General features: G+C 50.8%; 1 protein-coding gene across 1 annotated transcript; it reads right to left on the bottom strand.

Annotated features, from left to right (window-relative positions):
• Nucleotides 1-868: 868 nt before the first annotated feature.
• Nucleotides 869-20,852, bottom strand: PLA2G4D (phospholipase A2 group IVD). Its single transcript, XM_044231104.1, has 20 exons — nucleotides 20,808-20,852; nucleotides 17,683-17,755; nucleotides 17,357-17,493; nucleotides 16,661-16,792; nucleotides 15,911-15,951; nucleotides 15,512-15,554; nucleotides 14,185-14,248; nucleotides 13,722-13,858; nucleotides 12,866-12,976; nucleotides 12,702-12,739; nucleotides 12,382-12,517; nucleotides 11,931-12,067; nucleotides 10,469-10,691; nucleotides 4,649-4,766; nucleotides 4,137-4,274; nucleotides 3,802-3,909; nucleotides 3,469-3,660; nucleotides 3,031-3,197; nucleotides 2,181-2,367; nucleotides 869-1,095 (listed from the first exon to the last, which is right to left on the bottom strand). Exons 1-20 carry the CDS (start codon nucleotides 20,850-20,852, stop codon nucleotides 869-871), a joined length of 2,454 nt encoding a protein of 817 aa, XP_044087039.1.
• Nucleotides 20,853-21,055: the final 203 nt, after the last annotated feature.

Here is a 21,055-nt window from a genome sequence, read left to right as displayed (position 1 = left end):
CCAAAAAGTGGAAACAACCCAAGGGTCCATTATCCAGTGACCATCAGGTAAGCGTGGGACTTTTATTCAGCCACAGAAAGGGATGAGGCACTGATGCCTGCTACCACGTGGATGACCCTTGAGCACATCCCACTGAGTAAAGGACGCCAGACACAAAAGGCCACATACTGTATGATTCCATGTATAGGAAATGCCCACAAGAAGCAAATCTATAGAAACAGAAGGTAGATTAGTGGTTGCCTAAGGCTGGGGAGGGAGGGTTGAGGTTGACATCTAAGAGGTGAGGGGTTTCTTTTTGGAGTGACAAAAATCTTCTCAAAATGACTGTGGGGAGGTTTGCCCAACTCTTTGAATATGTAGGAAAAGCCATCGAGTCGTACTTTCTAGAAGGATGAATCATGTTGTATGTGGACTATGGGTCGCTATAGTTGCTTAAAGATAATATCAAAGAAGAGTGAGAAAGGGGAGGAGGGGACAAAGAAAAGGTTCTCAGGACACAGTGTGATTCCTGATGCCTGGAGCCACCTCTCAGTCAGGCCCTGACCTGCCTACCCCTGGTCTGACACTGGCAGCTTGTACCCCAAATCTGTTCTGTTCGCCATGAGAGTCATTGCATGGGAACATGTTTCTAGTCAGACCAGCTATGCTGCACACTGGTCTGGTGAGTTTACTTCCAGCTCCTCTCAAGCCAGCAATGAAAGTGAGGAAGAACTTGGGGTGCCGTGCAGCCCTTCTGGGCCATGAGAACTGCTGCAGAGGCAGCCCAGGGGTGGACAGCCCAGCGAGAGCAGTGGTCCTACCCAGCAGTGCGTGGGTTAAACCCCCAGCCCCTGGAAGGTTGTCAGAGAGCTGGCGTCCCTGAGCCGCCTCAGTTCTGCGCTGCTCGAGGCCTGGCCCCCAGGGCCCGGTGCTTCATGGCAGTCCTCAAGGCCTGCAAAATGGCGCCCTGGCTGTTCCGCACGTTATAGTCACTAAGTTGCAGCAGGCGATCAAAGTCTTCCTCCTTGTAGGTCATGTTGAACAGGGAGTAGGGCGAGTTGGTCCCAGTGAGATCCACCTGGCCCGCCGGGAGCTCTGCAGGGCTGCGCTGGACACCTGCCCAGGGGTGAGAGGGATTAAGACTAGGACCCAGAGGCCTCCAGAGCTGGGCAGGAGGACGCCTTGCGGCTGGGCAAAGCGGTGGGCTGCTCCTCACTGAAGGGCTCCTTGCTCTTCCCCCAGGCCTCTGTGTCCTTTGCCCAGAAACAGAAATGTGGAAAGTAGGTACTATTTGGAGATATGAAGGGTTTGCTGCTTCCCACACTTCCTTGTGGCAATGCACTCCCACTCCTGAGGCAACACCCTGGTATCTGTTTCACCTTCCGGGGCAAGGAGCAAACAGCTGGACCAGAGTCAGTCAGCCTAGTGAAGGGTTCTTAACACTCATGATGGAAACAGGAGTCTGAAAACCAAAGGGATTTCTGCTTTGTAAGAAGCAGTCTTTGTTGAAAGAGAGAGAGAGAGAATTCGAAGGTGCGGGCTGAGCCTGTTAAGGGTAAAGCTGGAAGGTGTGGAATTAGAGCGGGAACCAGAAAGCCAGGAATAACACACAGAAGATGTGAGGCTTCCCCACCTGAAAGATCTGACTAGTTGGCAGGAGGCAAGTTACATTTCAGGGACCCCCAGAGTAGAGGCCCAGCTTCCTGAGAAGGAAGGGCTGGGGTGGGAGGGAGAAGTCAACTGAAATCTCAGGTAACGTCAGGAGAATCTGAGAGCCTGGGGTGGGGGGCCTCTTGGTCCCAGCTGCCTGGCCCTCCAACAACATGGTGCCAAGCAGGGGTGGGGATGACTGCAGACGGGGATGATGCAGGAAGGCCTCTGGAGGCCCGGATTCCCACACACCACCCCAGGAGAGCAGAGGAGCCCAGGTACAGCTGAGGTGAGCAGGGGTGTGTGTGTGGTGAGGGAGCCTGGGGTCATGACACAGGACAGCAGCACTGTGACTTTGCCAGCAGAGTGCTCTGCAGGGACATGGCGTCCCCAACAGAGACTAGCACACGGCCGCCCGGTTCAGAACTGGGTGGAACTAGCCTGATGACCCCTCTGCCCACCGGCCCCCATGGGAACACTGGGAAGCTCACAGGCCATGCCTCCGAGGGTCTGGCCTGCCAGGCTTGGGAGGAAGGGTGGGGATGCCTTACCAGGGGCTGAGTGGTCCCTGAAGGAGGCGTTGACCAGAGGGAAGTGCAGCAGGAGCGGGGCATCAGGGCAGGAGGGGTCTGAGAAGAGGTAGCACTCTGGTGGCTGGTGTTGGTCCTGAGGGCTGGGCTCCACCCGAGGAAATGGCAGTCCCCGGGCCCTGCAGTACGCCTCAGTCTGCTGCAGTGTCTGGTTGGGGATAGGGGGCCCAGAGAGAACTGTCTACTTCCTGGTCATCTCAGATCAGTGCTCTAGAAAATGCTAGAACTCCAGCCCAACTGGACTGCTCCATGTTGGAACAACCTGGTCCTGGCCTGTGTGTGGTCCAGTTACGAAACCCAGTGTCTCCTCAGAGGGAGGTGAAGCATTCACTTCCAATGAATCCAAGTGGTCGGCCAATGTTGTTCGGTTAGTATCTTCAGGGGAGGCAGAGACCTAGCACTCTGCTCCATCTGGGATTCTGTTGCTAGGTTATGCAACTCCACAGAGCCTTGAGGGCCTCAGTAAGGGACCCACTTCTGTACCAGAGCCCTATTCCTGCCCCCATACCGCCCTACTCCTGAGTGCCCAGAGATACCCTGAGGGAATGGTTGTGGACAGGCCAGGATCTCCTCACAGATTCTTCTTGGGTGGGTGCTTCCTCCCTGTCTACCTGTCCTGGAAGCCCAGCACCCCAGCACCTCCATAGCCCTTCCCAAACAAGGGCCCTGGCAGGAGTCTGTGAGTCAGAGCCTGTCACCCTTCCCTCCCCTTGGGGGCCCAGGAGGTCAGGGCCAGTGGCCCAGTGGCTCGCCCCTGGAGCATGGCCTGGCCGCAGGGTGTCTGGGGTTCCCATGGGGCAACCAGAGGCACCTCAAAGGACGAGGGTAGGGAGTAGTCGAAGAAGAGAATGAGGTCCAGCCTGCGGCCTGGCCGGAACATGGAGGGACAGCTGGTGTTGAGGAAGTAGCCGGCATCTACCAGGCAGAGCTGGGGCTCCTGAGGGGTTAGCTGGCTAGCGGTGGAGTCTAGCGGGCAGTCTGATGGGGGAGGCAGTTGACAGTCAGTTCCTCGGCCACACCTCTTCTACCCTTCACACTGCAATTGCCTCCATGTCCCCTTCTGTCCTCTGGCATCACTCTCTGTGAGGACACGCCACCCCAGCCCTTCCCAAGACCTTCTGCAGGCTGACCCCAGAAGGGTATGCCATGACTCACCCACCCCCAAGTCCTCTGCCAGTCCTAACAATGGTCCCTGTCCTCCCCGGGAGCCCAAGCTTATTCTCTAGGGAGACATGGTGGGGGCTTTTACCTGCCCAGGTGGAGAAGTCTTTCTGGCTATAGTAGTTCCGGTGCAGCTGGAGGCCCCGGAGGAAGTTGCAGCTGTGCTGGTAGAAAGGCCTGCCCGTCAGCAAGCCCTTAAACGCCTTGGCCAGTGCCGTCCCAGGTTGCAGCCATGAGGCCTCCAGCCACGAGGAGGTCTTCAAGGAGGCAGGAGACTCCTCTGGGCTCAGAGAAACATATGTTGGTCAGGTGAAGGGCCTGGAAATGCCTGGGCCTGCTTCCCCTCAGAGAGTGCCCCTCCCCCAGCATCTGAAGAGGAAGACGCCTCAGCCCAGGCTCCCCTTCCTGCCTCACTTCTTACCCAGGTTCCTGATCTTGTCCTTGAGGTGCTGCTTCCGGGTGTCCTCAGAGCTGAGGAGGTCATACCAGACATCCAGCAAGTTCAGGGACAAAATATTGCTCCAGATACCTGAAGGCCAACCCCCTGACAAAAGTCAGCCTCAGGCCTCAGCAGTTGGCCTCCCATCACACAGAGGGCGGGGATGGAAAATGGGAGGCAGGTGGGCTGCTCTCACAGCCCCACCCCAGTGTCCCACCACCCCCTCTGCTGGGGGCTCTGCCAGACCTGAGCACAGGAATCATGCCCAGTCAGGGAGGCCTGGCGCGGCCATAATCTTCAGAGTAACCACCACTCACCTTCCAGAAAGCAGATCCGGGACTCAGGGAGCTTCCTCATCAGATGCCCCATGAAGAACTCAGAGCCAAAGAGTTCGCTGGGGACAAAGGCTCCATACTTCAGGAACCCAACTTCATAGGGGGAAAACTCTACCCACTCTATGGGAACAGGAGCAAGAGGCAGGAATGAGAGGCAAGTGGGGTGGGGAACACCCCAGCTCTGACAGGGGCCAAAGATGCTGCCCCCAGCCTTCTCCCTGCCTGGCTGATTCCTGGACTGACCATCCCCCCACCCAGCCCCTTGACCACATCCCCACCCCCAACCCCCACCAGGTCCATGAGCTCTGCTGCCTGGCTCATCAGCCCATCAGAACCGCCTCTCTTCCCAGAAGGCTGAGCAATCTGTGTAAGAGTTCCCTGTCTGAATTCTCTAAAGACCTGTGCACAGGGTGGTATGCGTGTATGCACGTGTGCATGAGTGTGTGCGTGTGTGTGTGGGTGTGTGAGCATTAGTGGGCAGGGCTAGATTGTACCCTTGAAGTCGAAGGTCTCCAGATTGTTCTCTTTGACATTGAGGCTCAAGTAGAGGGGCAGAGGGTTCTGGCCCTGCTCCAGTGCTGTTCTCTGTTCCGACAGCTTCTGGTCCATCACCTGGGGTGGGAGGCATGAGGGCCTAGGTGTGGCTGGGAGCAACCTAGAGGCAGTAACTCCACCAGGACTGCGTGGAGTGGAGGGGAGGCAGAGGCTGAGGGTGAGGAGGCAGCTCTCCATTGGACTTTGGATGGCATGGGTGGGTGCACCCATCCAGTTCTCACTCCACTCCCATATTCTGACCAAAGGCAGGGGTTGCCATGTAAGGCTAAGGAGGTTGCGCACTACGTATCTCAAGAGAATGCCATTCACAAGGACTATGGTGTCAGGAGTGACACCTCTGCTCCTGTGGTCTGTGGCCCCATCTTTATGGGCTGAAGGGTGGAGGGGATGGGGACCCTGATGCACAGACCATACACACACACACACACACACACACACACACACAGTGCTTTCCAGAAAGGACACAGGGATCTCCTTTTACAATATACACTATAAGCTCCATCAGGGGACAGGCTGCCCCTTCTAGATTTACATGAATGCAGTCCAAGTCTCGGCCCCTCCAAAATGCTTTCCAGGCATCCTTGCCTCTCCCTTACCTGCCCCCCCTTTCCTGCTTTGCACAGTATGAAGTTGTACCCCATTGTTTATTCTTGCCTCTGTTTCCAATTTTCTCTTCAATAAAATACCCAGTTCTGCCTTGATGGCAGGGACTATGGTTTGCCTTTTGGGACAGCACTCCAGAGTTCTAGGGGCAGAGAAAGGTCTCGTTCCATTCCGGACCAGAGATGCCAATAGGGTTCATGTCCAGTATCAGCAGGGGGTGGCTGCCTGAAGCCGCCCTTGGGAGAGAGCCTGCCCCAGGCTGTGGCTGCTTCTGACAGAGGGAGACATGTAGCACCGACCCACAGGCCCTCTCTCGGGGCTCTCTGAACTGGAAGGCACCTCACTCAGCAGCTAGACCTTGGAGGTTCCCAAACTGCCTGATCTGCCTTTATTAACTGATTTACCCAGAGGATGTGCTAAATAGATGACTAGGTTACTTCTGAGAATCAGCATAAGCCACTGAGGAATGTTCTTCAATCTCCCCAGATGATTCTGATGATTAGCCAAGTGTGTGTCCCAGGATTCTATCCCCACCTTCCCAATGGGGAGTCCCCCTCCCACACCCATGGCAAGGACCTTGCATTCCCCGGTGTATGTCTTCCTCCCGCAGCCCTCTGTCACTGGTAGGTCCTCTTCCTGCGCCCCCTCCCCAAGTTCTGCAGGAGTACTCTGCGGGACCTGAGTTACAGGGAAACCACAGGAAAAATCCCCCAATGCAGCTCAAGTCCTGGCGCTCTGTACCATAGGGACAAGTCAGACCCATAGGTGTGAGTGTGTGTGGGTACTGAGGAGGGAGGGAGCTTGATTAATAACTGTGATTTCCCTTCTCAAAGTCTTCTGATTCAGGAATCCTCTTTGCCTGCTCTGTTGACATGTAAGACGAGGGGAAATGTGTCCTTTTACTCCAGAGGCACCGTTTCTGACCTGGGGGAAAAGGGTTAGCTCACCCCCTCCATCTACTGAAATAGTTGAAATACTGAAATACAGTATTGCTGAAATAATACTGTATTCTTTCTCCTTTTAATAGCTCACCAGCAGCGGCAGGTGCTCCAAGTCCCGCCCCCATCCCCCACCCCCATTTCCAAATGAGTGTTCCCAGCCAGGCAGGTCACCGCTCTGATGACTCAAGTGTCCCCAGAAGATGTGGGAGCTGGGTGTGGTGTTGGCGATGTGTTGACATGGTCTAGGTACCGTATGGGCAGGGGGACTAAAGCCAAAACCTTTTTGGCCAGAATTGAAGAAAAACATGTGAAGAAAAACATGTAATTCAGGAAAAGACAAGAGAAAAAAGGGTGCCAGGGTCCTGGGATTAAGTCCCTATCAGACTACCTGCTCAGCCCGGAGTCTGCTTCTCCCTCTCCCTCTGCCTGCTCTCCCTGCTTGTGATTTCTCTCTCTCTCACTCTGCGTCAAATAAATAAATAAAATCTTAAAAAAAAAAAAAGACAAGAGAAAAACTATGAGTTTCGTCCTGAGGAATGGTGAGCAACTTCTAAGCACTTCAGGGCTTGCTAGCAAAAGATAAAAGAAAAAAGTTTGATAGACATGGTTTGAGAAGCACTGATTATAACTGGTATATTTTACAAGCATGTTTTTGTTTTGTTTTCAAAGCCTGAAGCAGTATTCTAGAAGTGTGTAGGCTAATAAAACTCTGTGTAAAGTTCAGGGTATACTATTTCTGTAATAATAATATTAACAAAATTGTGATTTCTTATGGAGTTATATTTTCTGATATTTAAAATGACTTTTGGAACTGTATATTGGCATAAAATAGAGATAATAAATGCTTTTATCCAAAAACTTATATTTGAAATACACACTAAATTTATCTGATTAAAGAATTATTTTAAAAAGCATACAATGAATGTTAGCTTTAAGACATAAAGCATGATAACTAAAAAAAAATATTTGAAAGGCTTTAACATTGAGACAAAATTTTTTAAACCACATGGGTGCTCATGCCACAAGATTTTTTTCTTGTGAACCAAAAACACCCCAAACCTTAAGTTTGTCTTTTACAAAATGACTATGAACCTTGTGCCTTGTACCTTAAACCTTGTTAAGTCATTACTTGAGGATCAAATGATAATTAAATGAAAGTCTTATTTATAGCCTCAGATCAAACTGTATTTTTAGCACCTCATAAAGTAAACTGTTAAAACAAGCTTCTCCCAACTCTATAGTAATTAACTGCCACCACCAGCCAGCAAAGTCTTTAATAATTCACAACTGAATTAGCAGAAGTTCACAACTGAACGTGAACTTTAAAAGCAGATCTGAAGAATACATAGGATATATTAATAAAATAGTATTTCAAGTAGTTACATGGGTTTTAAAAATTAAATGCCACTTCAATAAAAATTCTTTTTTTAAAAGATTTATTTATTTATTTTAGAGTGTGCATGGGAGCAGGGGGAGGGGCAGAGAGAGAGGGAGATAAGCAGACGTCTTGCTGAGCAGGGAGCCCCACATGGGGCTCCATCCCAGGACCATGAGATCATGACCTGAGCTGAAACAAAGTGTCTGATGCTTCACCAACTGAGCCACCCAGGTGCCTCTCAACAAAAATGCTAACATCTCTCATGAAACATGACTAGCTGATTCTATTACATGTATAGAAGAGCAAAGGGCCAGAAGGAGCCAGGGTGATGTTGAGAAAAACCAAGGTGGCGAATGGGGGTAAATCTGCTCTATTAGATACCTGCATGCATTACAAACCCAGGGTCTCTAAATCAGTGCAGTGTTGGCTCATGTTGGAGAATCAGCCCATTAGAATGGAAGGGAGCTCAGAGAGTCCCATAAATATATGAAGGCTGTCACAGGATACAAGTAGTGAGGCAGATTTGTGGAGAAAAAAGAATAAGTGGTATTAAGTTTAATATGTTTGCTATTCCTATGGAAAAAAAATAAAACTGGGTTCGAGTTCACATATTACGTGAAGATCTATTAAAGACTAAGTCCTAATTGTGAAAAACAAATCTTTAAAACTTTTATAACAATATATAGGAGATTATAACTTTAGGAGAGGGAAAGATCTCTCTCGGGAGACTCTAAATGCACACACCATAAAGGAAAAGAATGATAGACCAGATTATATTAAAATGATGCATCAAAATCTAGTAGAACTGATAAAGGATTAATATCCAAAATCTATAAGGCATTCCACAAAATAATATTAGAGGTAAATTAATAGAAAAATGGAAAAGGATTGCAGTAGGTAATCCACAGAAGAGGAAGTCCCAATGAGAAATATACATGAAAAATCAGTCTCACTAAAAATCAAGGAAATGGAAAGCTACAATAAAATTTTGTATGGCAAAAAAAAAAAAATTTTGTACGACACCCATAAGATGAACAAAAAATTAAAGGTCTGAAGAGTGTGTAGAGAAAAAAAAATGGATACACTTAGAGTGGAAGTGTGAATTAATGAAACCTTTTTTGGAGAACAATTGGCAATAGGCAGGAAAGCTGAAGATGCATTTACCCAATGGGCTAAGAACCCCAACCCTGGGTTTATATCTTCGAGGTGCAGAGAACCTCTAACATCTGTGCACAAAGAGACTTGTTCAAAACTATTTCTGCAAGTAACACTGTATTTTTCTTTTTTTTTTTAACACTGTATTTTTCTTAAGGATGTACAATAAAAGGTATATACAATAAAATATATAATAGAGGCAAATAAAGTATGTTATGTAATTATATGTTATGTATTACATAATCCAATCATGTATACAGACTGAAGATATAAATGTGATGAGAAACCCAAATTCAGGATGGTGGTTGCCTCTGGGGGTGGGAGGGAAATAGGACTGGGAAAGCATCCACAGGGAGCTTCAAGTCTTTCTGTAACATTATATTTCTTAGGCTTGTTGGTGAGAATGGACATATTCATTACATTATTTTCTTAGGTCTGAAGATTATTATAATATTTAATGATAAATATTGTTAATATAATAAATATTGTTAAACTAATACATAAAAAATAAGAATGGTTGGTAACTTCCAGGGAACATTGCTCTTACCAGCAAGAATAAAAATTAAAGAAAAAAATCCAAAGTAACTCATTTTTGGTTAGTTTGCATGATAATCTTTCTTGGTCAAACTTCTGATGCCCTAAGATAAGGAAGGTATGAATCATTCCTCTGCTAATGTATTTGATGGTTTACTTTTTTATAACAAATGTTAAGGGTACTTTTTTGTGTGTTTTAGTTGTTTCAAGTTAATTCAGATAATTATATGTGGTAAAACAATAGTGGAAACAAAAGAACTGATTTCAGTAATTGTATCAGTTAATGTAAGATTAAACAGTTGACTTACTAAACTTACCTTAAAGAAGCAATTTATAAAAAATGTTATCTGCTCAGTTTGGTCTTCATGGTGTTACAATAAACAGTAAAGAAATATAATAGCTGGGGTCCCTGGGTGACTCCAGTGGTTAAGCCTCTGCCTTAAGCTCAGGTCATGATCCCAGGCTCCCTGCTCATTGGAGAGCTGACTTCTCCCTGTCCCCACTGCTTGTACTCTCACTTGCCATCTCTCAAATAAATAAAATAAAATCTTAAAAAATATATATAATAGCTAATAATGTTAACTCTACACCAAAGAACCACTGAGTGTTCAGAACAAGCCTGTGAGATGAGTACTATTCTCACTCATCCCCACTGAATAGAGGCCAAAACCCAGGCACAGAGAAGTTAGTAACTTGTGAAAGAACACAGAGCTAGTAAGAGGCACTGAGATTAAACCCAGGCAATCTGGCTCCAGAGTCTGTGCTTTTAACACTACCATGAAGATATAGAAGAAGATATTCTATATTGCAGTATTCATAAAATATAAATTATTCGAGCAATCTCACTGCCACATAAGCATAGTGAAAGTTCTGTTTGCTTAACTGACCTTGGCACTGACTCGTCCCTAAGCTCCTGAGAGATTCAGAAATCTCTGTTTTATGGCCATGAACTGAAAAATAGCCTGACTCAAAAAGGCAGGATCCCAAAGTACAACAGCCACTGAGACACTATGGTCCCTACGTCCTTTCCCCACAGATCCCAGCCTCCTTCACCCAGTAGGAAATGCACATGCGCAGCAGCTAACTGCGCGGCTGCCCCAGGACCACAGGTGCACACTGGTCCAGCCTTGCCAGCATTGGTGCCCTACCTGGTTGTGCAGCATGGACTCCAGCACGAGAGCCCACAGGTCCACAAAAGTCGTGGGGTAGCCTTGCTGCGCCCGCAGCTCCAGCTCCTGGTGGTAGCTCGCTAGGCGCTCCGGGGAGAAGACCTCCATCTTGCTCTTGACCAGGTGCGCCCTGGCATATTTGATGGGTCCTTCAAGGTCCTTCTGTGACCACTCGGGGTCCCCATAGAGGTGGGCCATTGTCCTGGGAAAATAAAGGGACAGTATGACAGGAGGCAGAGGCCCCGGATTGGGTCACTGCGACATCTCCTTCCCACCCTCCCACTTCTCCCAAGGTGATGCTCCTGCAGCCAAGGCCCTGCCCATCTGGAAAATGTGTCTCAGGGCTTTCTCTCAGATCAGCGCTGTCCAATTTAAACATAATGTGAGATACAGACATAATCTAAAATTTCCCAGTAACCACATTTTGAAAAAGTAAGAAGAGAGCAGTAAAAATTAATTTTAATAGTATTATTTTAATTTGAGATACCCCCAAATTCTCACTTCAACATGTAATCAATACAAAAAATTAACATAAATTTTTTTTTTTTTCAAAACAAGCCTTCAAAATTCTCTGTGTATTTTTATCTTTATACCACATCTCAATCTGGACTAGCCACATTTCAAGTGGCCCATAACCACATGACTAGTGACTACTGCATTGTACAGAACAGATCTAGACCCTACACACATCTTCATGGGCCTGTCCTGAAGCCCTTGAAGACTGCTTGCCCACAGCTGTCATCTAAAATCCTCTGAGTTTACTCTCCTTTTACAGCTTCGAGTCACATTTCAGTAAGACACAAAGGAACGAATATCTAAAAGTGAGAAGTCCCACCTCATCATAGGCAGGGTGGGGTATATAGGAAGGCAATGTTGTCTTTAAGTAAGAGGTTAAGATAGTACCTCTTCCTCTCAATTTCTCCATCTATACTATAGGTACAGTAAAAATAAAAGAAAAGGAAAAAAACCCTACCCTAGAGAGTGTTATGAGGATTTAAATGAGATAATCATGTTTAAAGAAAAAAGATCTACTGACTTGGAGTTCCTGACACATGTCAGATCAGGTGTTTTACTTGGGCTGCCCCAGGACAATCATACGGAGTAAGAACTACTATTACCCCGTTCTGGAGACGAGTCAACTGAGAATCAAGGGAACTTGGTTGCCCAGTAAGGGGTGTTGCAGAGATTCAAACCCCAGCCCCTCCTGAATCAGCTGCCTTAGCCCTCTCCAGTAGCATGGAATGGGTGTCTTCCAACCCCTTCTCATGGGAGGACCTCTGTAATACCTACTTCCTCCCTTTTGAGAAAGCCACCTGGCACCCATCGAACTGTAGTGCTCACACCCTCTTGACTTCCACACATAGAGGGGTTCCCCTGGTGTCTGCTCCATTCTCCTCTAGGACCCGATCATCTCTGCTCTTCCAGTCCCCAGGCCCCTCACCATGTAGAGCCCGAGATGCCGCTGATGTAGGTGACACAGTCCAGGAGGCCCAGCTTCTGCAGGGCCAATAGGTGGCCGTAGAGAGCGGTCATGGCCCGGGCACCTCCTCCTGTGGCCATAATACCCACAATGGGGACCTGGACTGACACAGACACAGACCAGCTTAACCAGGACCAGAATGGAGGGAAGGGACCTCGGGGCCAGAGCCTGATGCAGTCAGACTTAGACTAAGAGCAGCCAACCTTTCCCTCTCCCAGGAAGTGACAGCTCTCGGCCCTGGATGGGGCCCGAAAGGGAGTGAGAACCCCACAGCTTACCACCCACCGCCCTGCAATCCCCCACACAGCCACTCTCATCTCTGTTGACTGGAGTGTCTATAGAGGGCGAGGATCAGGTACTTCCTTAAGGCCAGTCAAAGGTACTGCACCCACATTCCCCTGTACCCCCAAACCTCATCTTCCTGTAGGTCTCTGTCCAGCTGTAGGACATGCTTGAGAGCCTTGGCCACCACCTGCTTCCTCCTGCTCAGGAAGGCTTTCTCCTCTGCACACAGATCGAAGCCCAGGTGCACATCCAGCTCCTTAGGGCTGGGGTAGTAGAGGATCCGAAGGTCAGGGAGGCACTGCATAGCTGCTCAGCCACTGGCTGGCCACGCCCAGGATAGCTGCCATATTACCTCCCTGCTCTCAACCCCAAGGGCCACCCATTCCACAGCACTCCCTGCCTCATGACCACCACACACCGTCCACCCCGGGTATGAATGTCCCTTACCAGCCCTCAGTCTTGAGCTGCAGCCTCACTCCTGGGGTCTGAAATCAAAGTGAGAGACTGGATTAGAATATTCTCAACCCTGAGAGGTATGTGGGTATCCCCGGGGGCCTGGGCTCCCCATCTTTATTCTCACTGGCACTTCCCATCCAGTTGAGGCCACTTACATTTGTAGTAGGAACGTGAAAGGTCACCTCCTTTCCTACGGCCAAGGACCTCAGGGGCACAGTGAGATGCCCAGCTGACTCGTCTGAACTCCAGCTGTTACTTGAAGAGCTCTGGAAGGAAATCCTTACTGAGTATCTAGACAGACGAACACAGTCCCTCTCTAATAATATAATCACAATATTTACAGTGATTATAATTATATCACTTATAATGACATTATTAAAATATTTGCTGACATTTTTTGTTCTGAGTTGTGTATATGAATTGATAACAAAATAGGTAACAAATAGATGTTAGCAAATGTTATACAGGAGAAAAAATGTGGTAAAGGAAGTCCTAAGCAGTGCGATATGAAAAAATAACCAAAGATGTGGTGTGTGGGGTCTATTTAAGATGGGGAGTCAAGGAGGGCCCCTCTTGGCTGAGATCTAAAGGAGGAGGAAGTGGAGGAAGAAGAGGAGGAGGAGGAAGAGCAGGCAGCCTTGGAAGCAGCCAGAGGAGAACCCCGAAGGCCCTTGGTGTGTTGGGAAAGCAAAAAGAGGCATATAGGCTCAGAACAAAGTGAGGCAGCAGAGCTGGGCAAGAGCCAGGCCATGCAGGGCCTTGGAGGCACAGAGATGGGGTTTTCTTCTAAGACCATCGAGGCAGATGCCACTGAAAGGTTCAAACAAAGTCTGACAAGGTAGGGCAGTCCCCACGCCCACTCCAGGCTCCTGGTGATTCTCCCTATCTGCCAAGGGCTTGGTGCCTCTCTGGGGGAGGCTGGCGAGACCACAGGGGCCTGGCATTGGCCCAAGAGGGGCCCGCAGCAGCTGGAGCTGGCCCATGGCAGGGAGCTGTAAAGCCAGGACCCACCCTCACACGCGCACTCAGTTTTCCCTCCTGGGCTGCCATGTAATGGAAGCGGAAGGCAGAGGCTGGACCCAGCACCGATGTCTGCGTGTCTTCATAGGACCCCTTCAGCACCAGCTCCAGCTCCAGCTTGTCCTGGTCTAGGCAGAGAGTGGGCAGACTAGCACGAGGGGAACAAGAGCCAGGAATCCGAGCAGGGACCCCAGGAAACTGGCAGTATTGCTTGGACATGGGCGAGACCTGGGATTTTGGACCATGAGGGCCAGGATTCTGGAATGGGCCCTCCCCAGCCCACTGGGCCCCGCAGCCCCCATGGGACTCCCACTTCCTGCAACACACCCTCCCCCAGGTCAGGGAGACCCTCGAGTCCACAGGAGAACCTGTTGCCCTCATGCTGTGTGAGCAAGAAGAAAGAGGGCCCACACAGGTGTCCCAGCCACTCCATCTAGCACTGAGCAGGCCTCACCCGTGACCGTGGTCGTGCTCCCAGCACGGTCCAGACAGACATCCAGGCAGGACAGCTCTCGGGCCTGGGGCAGATCACATTGTGGGCCGGGGGCTCAGCAGGGAAGGCTGAGGTCCTCTCAACCTCACCCCCTGAGCCCCACTGCCCCAATCCACCACAAAGTGAACAGGAAGTGGGACCAGAGTGGGACCAGAAGAACTGCCAGCCCCCTCCTCTGATTCTGGAGCAGTCGGGGGGAGCCCCACCTCTACCCTGGGCATCCCCCCAGCTTTCAAAGATCTGCTGAACTTGGGGGATCTCTGAAGGCCGCCCGACCCTCAGGCACCATTCTTTCCTCTCCATGTTTCTCTGCAGGCTCAGCCTGGAGAGTGTCTTCTCCCACAACTGCTCCCAAACAGTAGCACACAAACCACTGGCCTACAGGATAATGGACCAATGTCCCAGCTGTCCTCCAGCTGACCAACTTGCCAAAGGAGCCCACTGCATTCTCTGTCATGCCTGTCACCTGATGCCCACAGCCCACTCAGCTCCTGACTGAATCTTTCCCTCAGACTGGCTGAGTTTACCTGCCCACCACCGTTCTCCAGCACCTCAGGTAAAAAGCAGGTATGATGATTTTAACGTGCATTTGTAAAAGTAACACTAGCCCACCAAGCAGGTCCTTGTATGACCCTGAGGGTAGAGGCCTCCTTCCCTCGCACTAGGCCCCGCTGCCAGGTCATGCCTGTGTTACAGGCTGGCAACCTTTGAGTGGAAAGCTTCTAGTCCATTGTTTACCACCTGTCCCTGTTGCTGTGAACTTATTGTGAGCTTGCACTGTTTCAGAAGAGCTGATCAAGACCCTCCACTGTCTTAAGGAGGAGCTGACTGACCCCTGACTCTGTCCCAGAGTCCCCAGGCTGGAAGTGCAGTGCTCTGGAAACTTCCTCTGGGCCTCTGCTGTGCAGTGCTAACACCCCAGCTGGGCCTGGCTGGCCTGTCACCCACCATCTTCTGAGGCTAAGAGCTAGGAGTCCATCACAGGTAATGAAACCCTGTCAGGAGCACCTACAATTCGCCCCGACACTCCCTCAGCCATCCGGTCTTGGGCCCAAATCTCCCCCCAACAGAGTCTCGGCCTCCCTCTCTCCATGTTCTCTTAAGGCCCTGGCCCTTCCCAGCTCCCAGCCCCTGACCACAGCTCCAGGGGAACCACTGAACTGGGTGGCCCGGGGTAGTATTGCCACAGTGCCCTGTCTCTGCGTATCCCTTCGGCACCTCCAGCCTCAGTGTTGGCTCTGGGGCCCTCCCTCAGCTCCCCCTCACAAGCCTGAGGAGGGTGGTTTACCACAAGGACGTTGTTGGTGATGAGGTTTTCTGGAGAGTCTGACCTGAAAAAATCAGAATATCCGGAGCTCAGCCTGACAATGCAAAACGTCCCTGTCCCCTCACAGCACAGCCTCAAGCCCCCATGGGGCCTCCCTGGGTGATGCTAAGGGACCCCAAGTCCTGGATACCACTCAGGGGGAAGGAGGGGCTTCTGAAGATTGCCATGTGGGAGAGAGAGGGAGAGTGTGGACAAGGAAGCAGTGACCTTTCTCTCCTCATTGCTCTAAGAGGACCCCTCCCCTCCCACCCACACTGGCAGGGGTGGGGGCAGGAGGGACAGAGAATCTGAGTCAAAGACATTTCCCTATATAAACCCTGGGTCCTGAGGCACTCCCTGGGCTGTGTGATTATTACTCACGTTTTTTCCAGCTTGAACTCCACGTCCAGCTCCTCCTGTCCCTGAAATCAACGATGAGCAAGTCGTGAACATTTATACATCTTTAGAGGTGACACAGTTCTTTGACCATGCATTGTTTCATCTCGAGCAGTCGCTCAGGGAGGCGCAATACTACACTCTTCCCACTTTACAGATGTGGGAATTGAGAATTGGGGGAAAGAGGGGCTGCCTACTCAAGTTAGCCACAGCTGATGAGTCTGCAGAGAACAGGCCTCTCTCCCTGGCAGGGCTGAAGGAGGACATAAGGAGAATAAGCCAAAAGAGGCTTAAGGATGCCCTAGTCCTCTTGAGAGGGACCTGACCTCAGAACCCCGCCCTCCCATTCCCCAACCTTCCCCTGCTGGAGAAGGAGCAGAGACCTTCATAAACCAGGCCTTGGGCACCACAGGCAAGCAGTGAGCAGGAGTGACGGAGTGCTCCCCCCCAACTGCCCCAAGGGTGAGTCACGCAGGTTTTGATTGATATTAGGAAGTTCACCACCACCAGAAACCTCCCTCCCGTGACTAAAATCTCTGCAATGAGTGATTCAGTCTGTAACAGTCAGTTAAGCCTTCTCCTTTCCTACTACAATATAAGTATCTCTGGGAGGAGCTTCCCTCTTTTGTGAACACATTCAACACAGCAGCATTCTAGCAGATGGGAGAAGCTGGGGAACTTCCTCACCCTGAGGGCAGAGGGGTGGGGTGCAGAGGGGTGGGACTCCCCACTCACCTGGGGATGCAGGGAGAAGGTCTTCCGGAGCAGCTGGCCGGGGAGGACTTCTGAGATGTCATAGAGAACCTTGAAGCAGGCATCGTCCTCCGTGACTGAGTCCTCATCATAGACATTTAGCTCCAGAACATTCTAGGGACCCGAGAACAGCAACTTAGCACATTATTTACTTATTACTATACTTCATACCTGTTGAGCCCTTACTTGATGCCCAGGGTCAGAAAAGATTATTATGCCTCCCTACCTTGTACTTCAAAATAAAAATAATAGTAAAACTTAAAAGCATTAAAAGGAAATCCAGCAAAGTTCCTAATCTTCCCCTGCTAATTTTTGTTTTTATAAAAAATAAAATTCTTTCAGTGTTTCCCCACCACTGCACACTTCCCCCCTTTGCTGCCCCCAAGGCACCATATGTACCAGGCACTGTTTTAGGAGTCTTCCATGCTTTATCTCATTTGACCTCAATAACCCCCTTATGAAGGGATTCTTACTGCCTCTGTTCCACAGATGGGCTTAGAGAGGACCAGCAACTTGCCAGAGATCAGGCTCTCGGACACAGAGTGGGTCACACGTTCTCTCCCACACAGTACACGGGGCTGGGAACAAAGACACTCCTCCCCGGTGTCTCTGACTGAGCCCTGGAGGAAAAGTGTTCTCCGTACAGCCTGTCCTTAGGTGGGTGGTCCTGGCCTTTACCTTGACCTGACTCTGGATTAGGAAACTGAAGGTCTCATTCCATACAGGATGACAGGAGTTGGTGATTGTTTTGGTCTTGAACTTTGTTCCAGGGACGGTTGGCAGCTCTAGGGTCACATAGGGGTCTGCCTCACTCACTGCCAACATTAAGAGAACAGAGTAAGAGAGAATTCCTTACACTCCTCTCCAGGGGCCTCACCATGGTTCCTACCATGATCTTGGTGGCCACTGCGGGCAGCCCATCCCAGCCCCCAGTTCCCACCTGGGCCTTTCCCACAGGGCCTGGTCATCTCTACACCCTTGGAACCTAGGAAACAATTACTCACACAGGTCAGTCCAGCCCAGGTTCCGTGCCTCCAGGACCCTCACAGTGAGCCTCCAGCAGGCAGAGGCCTCCCCCTAGAGGGAGAGAACAGACTGCTCAGTCCCTCCTGCCCTGTCCCACCCCCACCCCTCTGTGCTGAAGTTTCTGCTAACACACTCAGTGATGCTGCCAGGCATTCTGGGACCAAACAGCTTTCACCCACCACTGCCATTGGGCTGTGGTCCTGGGCTGCAGTAGCAAGGGCATGGGAGACCAACCAGGGGTGGAATATGTGGGACCCCTTCCCCTCCGGGGACAGAATTGCTTCTGAGCTTCTGTGTGCTCTCCAGGACAGGGGAAGGACAGAGGCAGACCAGACTCCCCCTCATCCCGGAGGCCACAGCCTGTGTGGGCTACAAAGTGTCCCCACCTGCTCCTTTCCAGCCAGTCACCATATCTAATTTGAGCATCGTTGCCCATTTCTCTCTCCCCTTCACCAAGAGCCTCTCAACCTCAGAAAGCCCACTGTCCCCTAGCAGGGTATTTTTCCCAGGGTGAAGCCCTATTTCTCATCACCTCTAAAACCATCACTAACACAGAGCATCACAGGATAGGCTGTGACAATAGATACAATGATGGGTCATTACTCGGGAGGTTGAGTGGAGTGGGCAAGGCAGACTCCTAGACAGGATATCTGGATCTAAACCTTGGTTTTCTGCTTACTTGCCGTGTGACCCTGACAAGTCACTAAACCTCTTAGAGCCTTCATTTCCTCATAAATAGTGGGACTAATTAATAGAGGCTAAATGTGTTAATGTCTGCAGAATGCTTAGCCAAAAAGTAAGCAGTTTCTAGATAATTATTATTCATTACTATTTATTAAGGACTTGTTCTGTTTCTAGGTGCTGTACTAAGCAGATTATGTATTCCAAATTGATTTATCCTCTTGACTCTCCTAAGAGAGTACTCTCATTTCCTCCCATTTTACAGATGAGAGAACTGAGGCTTAGAAAGGTTGCCGTAGGTCACAGAGTTAGCAGGTGACCTAGGTAGAATTCAAGCCCAGGTCTTCAAGATCAGAGCTCACACCTCCTATACTGTTCTATCTCCCCAGGACTTTGTTCCTTTGTAAAAGCATGCAACTTTCCCCCACTGCCCTCTGGATATCTAAACAGTAGAATTTCATAGATTTGTCCTAGACCAATACGGATATTGAACTAACTAACTAATAAGATTCTCCTGAGGGCATTGGGTCTTCCCTTCCCCTGTTGAAATGTCCTGCCTTAATTGATGACTGACCCTGAAAGTTGTGAAGGGCTTCTCCAGCAGGGATTCCCCGCACCTCTCCCCAGCCCCCTGCCCCTTCCCATAGAATCCTGGGATACCTCCCTGCTGGGAGTCTCAGCCACTGTTTCTCCCTATGCAGGGACCCCAGGGCATCCTCCAGCCTCTTCCCTTTGGAGAGGCTCAGTGCCGGCCCCTGCCCATCACCGGGGATGTGACCCAAGCGAATCTGATGTGGCTGGAGTTCCCCATACAGGAGTCCAACCACGGGATCTTCACCTGTAGAAGGAAAATGAGCAAGCTGCCTATTCCCCTGCTGGCCCCGAGTAACCCACTGTGGTAGGGAGGTTGCAGAGAGGAGTGGACACTTCAGGCCCAGCCTCAGGCCCTGTATCTCCTGAGTCGTGCTGATCCGATGCTCCCAGGTCTTGGAGCAGGCAAGTCCAGATGCCTGGCCTGGCCTGCCCTGCCCGCCCAGCTCCTGCTGCCAGGACAGGCTCCAAGCCCCTGTTCCAGCAGGAAAGAGGCTGGGTGAGGCCACTGCTGAGGCGCCCCAGGAGTCAACTTGAAGGCTGGGTGTTGAGGGTCTGATCTTGGGGATTCAACCAGTCCCAACAGCATCCGCTGGGGCTACATGCTTTCCAGGCATGTGGGCAGACGTAAGCCTTCAGAGTCGCTGCACCTTGGGCTTCAGTTTTGCCCCTGGGCTGGGTCTAGAGCAGGCAGAGGAAAAGGATGCCCAGCCTTCTCCGGGGAGATGAGGATGAACACAGGTACATCAGAAACCTCCAGGGCTGGGTTCTGGGGCTCCAGCTGCTGATGGGAGGAGCAGAGGGAGCTCGAGCCGTCTGGCCCCTCCACCGCCCCACTCCTGCAGCCTTGGGGTCTTGCCAGACTGGCATCTGGGCATTTTCATCAGTGTCCACTTGTTTTGGGGGGGAGGTCTTCTAGATCTCAGACTGACAGGGACTGGGGCAGGAGGTGTTGTCCTTCAATGAAGGGGTCCCTCTCTATGTTTCTCAGAATGGCCTGGTACCTGACTTGAGCCAGGCAAGTTTTCTCCAGGAGCACCCATCTGGAGCTGTTTGACCGTATCTGACTTGGGCCTGGGTCTCAGGGCCAAGGCTCCAGAAGCCTGGCAAAGTCTGAGAATGAGGCAAATGCCTCAGGAGGGTAAGCTTGACACACTTAGCCTCTTTCATGGCCCCTGCCTGGGGCACCAGGGAGACCCAAAGAGCCAGTCCCTCTGGCCCTGGTCCACAGCACAGGATGAGAAATCTGCCTGAGAGAAGCACATGAAAGGAGTGGGCTAGCACTTTATAGATCTCTTTGGCCTGGTGGCAACCTCCTTTCTTGGCCCAGTGAGTAACTGGCATGGGGACTTGGCCTGGCAAAGCTCTGGGGACACACAGGGTGGTTTCTTGGCCCCTGCCAGTTCCAGGAGGCCCACTACCTGCAGAGGTGAACTATGGGCCTGGTGGGGTGTCCTTTTGTGACACGCAGCCACTGTGTTCTCTGAGGCGGTATGCAAGCTTTGGCAGGGAGGAGGGTAAGGACCTCTAAGGGGATTGCTGGCTGATCACTCACAGTAGAGGGAGAAGGTTCTGGTCTCCCAGGCCCTCCCTTCTATGGATGCCGATCATCCATCCACCCCCTTCCCCACTCCCCATTCCCCAGCACAGACTCTCTTACCCTTTGCCTCCCACCCTTGGCCCCTGTCTGGGCCGAGACCCCAGCCCTGGGAGCCAGGCCTTTCCCAGAGGCCAGAATCACCTTGATTTTCACCGAGTCAGGCTTCTCAGAATGCACCCCGGCCCCAGGTCCTGCCCTGAGTGATACCCAGGGGCTTGGCGACACTGTTACCTGGTGAGGATGGCCAGGGGGTCCCCTAGTTGTCAGTCTTTCCATACCAACCCTTCTGACTCCACTCCAGATCCAGCTCCTGCCAAGAGGCCAGCTCCCTGGACGGCTGTCAGCAACTATCCTAATGGGATGGGGCCATGAATCTGCCCGCCTCTGAGGAGCTGCAATCCTATAAACAGGTTGGGGCTCCACCCCTGGGTCACTCCCTTAGCCTAGCATCTTCCCCTCTTCCCCAAGAGGCTGGGCCA

The sequence above is a fragment of the Neovison vison genome, chromosome 13 (genome assembly GCF_020171115.1).
Source record: "Neovison vison isolate M4711 chromosome 13, ASM_NN_V1, whole genome shotgun sequence".
In the NCBI taxonomy this organism is placed as follows: Eukaryota; Metazoa; Chordata; class Mammalia; order Carnivora; family Mustelidae; genus Neogale; species Neogale vison.
The sequence above is the reverse complement of the archived record's forward strand: the minus strand, read 5'-3'. Positions and strand labels throughout refer to the sequence as shown.